The sequence below is a fragment of the Glandiceps talaboti genome, chromosome 19 (genome assembly GCF_964340395.1).
Source record: "Glandiceps talaboti chromosome 19, keGlaTala1.1, whole genome shotgun sequence".
NCBI classification, from domain to species: Eukaryota; Metazoa; Hemichordata; class Enteropneusta; family Spengelidae; genus Glandiceps; species Glandiceps talaboti.
This window is the reverse complement of record NC_135567.1, coordinates 16,252,806-16,258,256: the sequence shown is the minus strand read 5'-3', so window position 1 is coordinate 16,258,256 and position 5,451 is coordinate 16,252,806. Positions and strand designations below refer to the sequence as shown.

General features: G+C 34.9%; 1 protein-coding gene across 1 annotated transcript in view; it reads left to right on the top strand.

Annotated features, from left to right (window-relative positions):
- Positions 1-241: 241 nt before the first annotated feature.
- LOC144450066 (uncharacterized) overlaps positions 242-5,451 on the top strand; it is a 5,386-nt gene continuing 176 nt past the window's right edge. The window contains exons 1-7 of the mRNA XM_078140632.1: positions 242-342; positions 768-835; positions 1,283-1,681; positions 2,516-2,914; positions 3,718-4,119; positions 4,383-4,479; positions 5,148-5,451. The exon at positions 5,148-5,451 is cut by the window's right edge and continues 176 nt beyond it. Coding sequence (XP_077996758.1) covers positions 242-342; positions 768-835; positions 1,283-1,681; positions 2,516-2,914; positions 3,718-4,119; positions 4,383-4,468 — 1,455 coding nt within the window. The 3' untranslated portion in view covers positions 4,469-4,479; positions 5,148-5,451. The remainder of the gene's footprint in view (positions 343-767; positions 836-1,282; positions 1,682-2,515; positions 2,915-3,717; positions 4,120-4,382; positions 4,480-5,147) is intronic.

The window sequence follows — 5,451 nt, the reverse complement described above, 5'->3', positions numbered from 1 at the left end:
TTTTCGGATTATTTGATACTTTCTACGTGTACACTTTTTTCTCACATGAAAATTAATAAATACATGATTGTCCATTTTTTTGGCGTACTTCAAGAATCAGATTATTGCCACAATAAATAGTGTTTGTTTGTTCTATTGACAACTGTCACTTATAATTGATACATGGTAAAAGCCAATGAGTTCTTTCTAGAAACGGAATGGTATCGACCGAAATGTTTCGAACCAATTGACGCAATTTAACATGAATGCCCTGCGCAACAAACTGTATATAACTTTTCCGGATTATCAATTATCAGTTGTCGACTTCTGCTGTGCCTACACAAACGATCTCGCCATGGAAAGGTAATTCCACATACTCACTACCTTTTAAATATTTCAACCTGTGTTTTTGTGTCGTTAACGCGGATAATGACAATCAAGGATATAGAAAGGGTAGATTTGTAAAACTCACAATGTCGTGGTCGCTGTTTTTTACTCCAAAGTTACATTCCAAATTTGTCAAACGCAGACAGTGCGTTGCTTTATTGCGAAATCTTAAACAAAGGTGTCTGTATAATTGTGCTCAATGAGCTGGCCAAAATGTAGCGTTCCGAAATTTAGAACACTTACATTTTAAAAACTATTAATGCAATTTTCTAATTTTTTAATCCAGGTTTTTCTTAAGTGAATGTTTGTATAGCTTGTTTTGTTAAACCAATATAAATGAACAAGTACGCGATCGTTCAAATGTTCACTAACAATTTTACTATGTTTCTCTTCGTTTTCAGGCTAATTGTCAGAGGGTTTGTCGTATGGATCGTTATGATTTCTGTCATTAGTCCATGTACAGCTCAAGGTAAGGGACCAAACGTAGCTTTTCATCGAATGAATATTTTACGATCGTATTCTAAATATTAAATAATTTACATTTTCTACAACAAAAATGTCTGATTCACACTCACTTAACGATAAAATAACAATACCATACGAGTCATTGCCACAGATGTGACAGTTGTACATGTACATTTTACTATATGTTAGAGAGCATTTGATTTTTTTTTAAATTTGGAAATCATGCGCATTATCTTTAAAAAATCAATATGTGTTCATGGTTGATTTGCCATTCACAACCATTCTTGTCAGTATATCGGTATATTATACTAAACGTCTTTTCCCAGTGGTTACCAGCTAAACATTGTCACATATTCTAACTCACATCGGAAAAATCATGTTTTCTTAATGTGTGTACATAATTGATATATAACCTCAATTTATTATGTTTTACTTTATCTTATTTTACCAGATGTAGCTGCTTCGTCTCTGACTATAACAACCCCAAGTGACCCGGCAAATATTGAGTACACGACAACAGCTGGTACTGATATCACATTTACAGTTGCTCTAACCCAATCTAGTGGTGGTGCTGCAGTAACTGACGTCACACTCTATTTCTCCAACAATGGTAATTACGAAGATGCCACTACTAAGACTGAAATTACCGTGACTGGAACCAAAACAGCCACTGCAACTGCTACATCAATAACCGGTCTATCGGCATCACCGCAGTTAGATGCTGCAAACTGTGATGCCTACACCCATCTGTGTGCTTTACTAACCACTTCAGTAGGTTCGACTACCGACAATGACATCTGCATTGCATTTGGTTCGACATCTGGCCTGGCCGGAAAGAAGTCTTGCCCAGGTAAGATATCTCACTTTTACCAACTTTTAGTTAGACATTTGAAAGTTTAAAAATTTGAAGAAAGTAATGTTACACATATGCTGCATTTTCATATTGGAATTTTTTTTTTTCTTCAAATATTCAACATAGTGAAATGACTAATCAATGTTTTGTTTCATCATGATATTAAACAACTCTTTGATGATAACCAAACTTTTTGTCGCATTCAGTACACTTTCCAATCATATATATTCAAATATTTATGCAGTGGCAACTACACGTGAAACGTTATAAACAAATAGTCACTATATATTCATGAAGGTAAGTGTGTACGTACGTACGTACGTATGTACGCAAACAGGCAGACGGGTATGTATGTATGTATGTATGTATGTATGTATGTATGTATGTATGTATGTATGTATGTATGTATGTATGTATGTGTGTGTGTGTGTGTGTGTGTATGTATGTATGTATGTATGTATGTATGTATGTATTATGTATGTATGTGTTTGTGTGTGTATGTATGTATGTATGTATGTATGTATGTATGTATGTATGTATGTATGTATGTGTGCGTGCGTGTATGTATGTATGTATGTATGTATGTATGTATGTATGTATGTATGTATGTATGTATGTATGAGTACTGAGGTACATATGTTTACGTTGGTTGGTAAGTATGTAAGTTGGTATACAAATGATGGATCAATGGATGGATGCACATTTTCAAGGTTGGTATTGCAATCTAAAGAGTGTGCGTTACTTTACATTATATAAATAACACTTAGTTTTTTTTCTTCAGGAATGTGTGATCAATTAAAATATAATGATCTAAATCTCTTTTATTTACAGATGTAGCTGCTTCGTCTCTGACTATAACTGACCCAAGTGACCCGGCAAATATTGAGTACACGACAACAGCTGGTACTGATATCACATTTACAGTTGCTCTAACCCAATCTAGTGGTGGTGCTGCAGTAACTGACGTCAAACTCTATTTCTCCAACAATGGTAATTACGAAGATGCCACTACTAAGACTGAAATTACTGTGACTGGAACCAAAACAGCCACTGCAACTGATACATCAATAACCGGTCTATCGGCATCACCGCAGTTAGATGCTGCAAACTGTGATGCCTACACCCATCTGTGTGCTTTACTAACCACTTCAGTAGGTTCGACTACCGACAATGACATCTGCATTGCATTTGGTTCGACATCTGGCCTGGCCGGAAAGAAGTCTTGCCCAGGTAAGATATCTCACTTTTACCAACTTTTAGTTAAACATTTGAAAGTTTAAAAATTTGAAGAAAGTAATGTTACACATATGCTGCATTTTCATATTGGAAATTTTTTTTTTTCTTCTTCAAATATTCAACATAGTGAAATGACTAATCAATGTTTTGTTTCATCATGATATTAAACAACTCTTTGATGATAACCAAACTTTTTGTCGCATTCAGTACACTTTCCAATCATATATATTCAAATATTTATGCAGTGGCAACTACACGTGAAACGTTATAAACAAATAGTCACTATATATTCATGAAGGTAAGTGTGTACGTACGTACGTACGTATGTACGCAAACAGGCAGACAGGTATGTATGTATGTATGTATGTATGTGTGTGTGTGTGTGTGTGTATGTATGTATGTATGTATGTATGTATGTATGTATGTATGTATGTATGTATGTATGTATGTGTTTGTGTGTGTATGTATGTATGTATGTATGTATGTATGTATGTATGTATGTATGTATGTATGTGTGCGTGCATGTATGTATGTATGTATGTATGTATGTATGTATATGTATGTATGTATGTATGTATGTATGTATGAGTACTGAGGTACATATGTTTACGTTGGTTGGTAAGTATGTAAGTTGGTATACAAATGATGGATCAATGGATGGATGCACATTTTCAAGGTTGGTATTGCAATCTAAAGAGTGTGCGTTACTTTACATTATATAAATAACACTTAGTTTTTTTTCTTCAGGAATGTGTGATCAATTAAAATATAATGATCTAAATCTCTTTTATTTATAGCTAATGTAGCTGCTTTGTCTCTGACTATAACAACCCCAAGTGACCCGGCAAATATTGAGTACACGACAACAGCTGGTACTGATATCACATTTACAGTTGCTCTAACCCAATCTAGTGGTGGTGCTGCAGTAACTGACGTCAAACTCTATTTCTCCAACAATGGTAATTACGAAGATGCCACTACTAAGACTGAAATTGCTGTGACTGGAACCAAAACAGCCACTGCAACTGAAACATCAATAGCGGCTCTAGTGGCATCACCACAGTTAGATGCTACAAACTGCGCTGCTTACACCCACCTGTGTTCTGTACTAACCACTTCAGTAGGTTCGACTACCGACAACGACGTCTGCATTGCGTTTGGTTCGTCAGCTGGCCAGGCCGGAAAGAAGTCTTGCCCAGGTAAAATATCTCACTAAATCCAATTTTTATAGGTTCAGTTAACCGAGATTTTCAGGATATAATAACATGACATGGGTATATTTCTACTATGTAATACCACGTGAAATTTATTTTTTCATCATCTCATGTAATTATGCCAAAGTGGGCATCTTATATCATGAGTTTTGTACACAGATTACATAGTTGTTATTAGAAAACACAATTTCGTAAGTTTACTTTTAATTAAATCTGAACGTTCAGTAAATACTCATGTCTTGTTCCAGATGGCGGTGGTGCTACAAGTATCACCATAGGTATCTCGACATTGATTGGTGCTTTCGTTATTACATTGTTCAATAACGCCGTCTAAACGTGCACAAGGTCAGTCAGTGTTAACTTGTTTTTCTGCGTTTTAGAGTGCTTGTGTATGTATGTATGTATGTATGTATGTATGTATGTATGTATGTATGTATGTATGCATGCATGCATGCATGCATGCATGTATGTATGTATGTATGTATGTATGTATGTATGTATGTATGTATGTATGTATGTATGTACGTACGTACGCATGCGCGCGTGCGAGCGTGCGTGCGCGTGTGTGTTTGAATGTATGTATGTATGTATGTATGTATGTATGTATGTATGTATGTATGTATGTCTCTCTCTCTCTCTAAATATATATACATGTGCGAGTATTTGTGTAGGCATGTTAGTCCACATTGATTTAAGAATTGTATTTAATATTTGCCTTATTTTATTTAATGATACTATGAATACAGTGCGATTATGAATACAGTATGTGACGACATGCAGTCATTCCTCATGCCACTAATTCATTTACAAAGCTTCTCCAAATGACCAGTATTTGTAAGATATTGAATGAGTTAGACGACCAAATAAAGAATGCCATGAGATGAAACACAACAGTTATGGACATATCGATCGTCTTGGTGAATAACCTAACAGTGTAGGCTTATTCCGTTATTGCCTACTTATCCCAGAATATATTTTATACTAATTCATAATTTTCATATTTTATGTTTCAGCGAAATAAAGACAGACAGAAACCCCAGTTTACTTCACGTTCGCTCTTCTAATCATTCCATTACAATAGTGCAATGTTTTCGTCGACGCTGAAGTTAGGATAATAGTTTGCATTAATTGAACATTGATCTGAATAATAATTGAAAGTGCTAAGTCTAGCTCAAGAAAAGAAATATTAATAATCAACATAATTGCTTTAGACAGAGTCGGGGAAGACAGTTAAAAATATTCAATACGAAGAAAGTGTAGGATGTCGGTGTATTCATTAACTGTTATGTAACAGTCTTAATTCCATTGCGAAGTTGT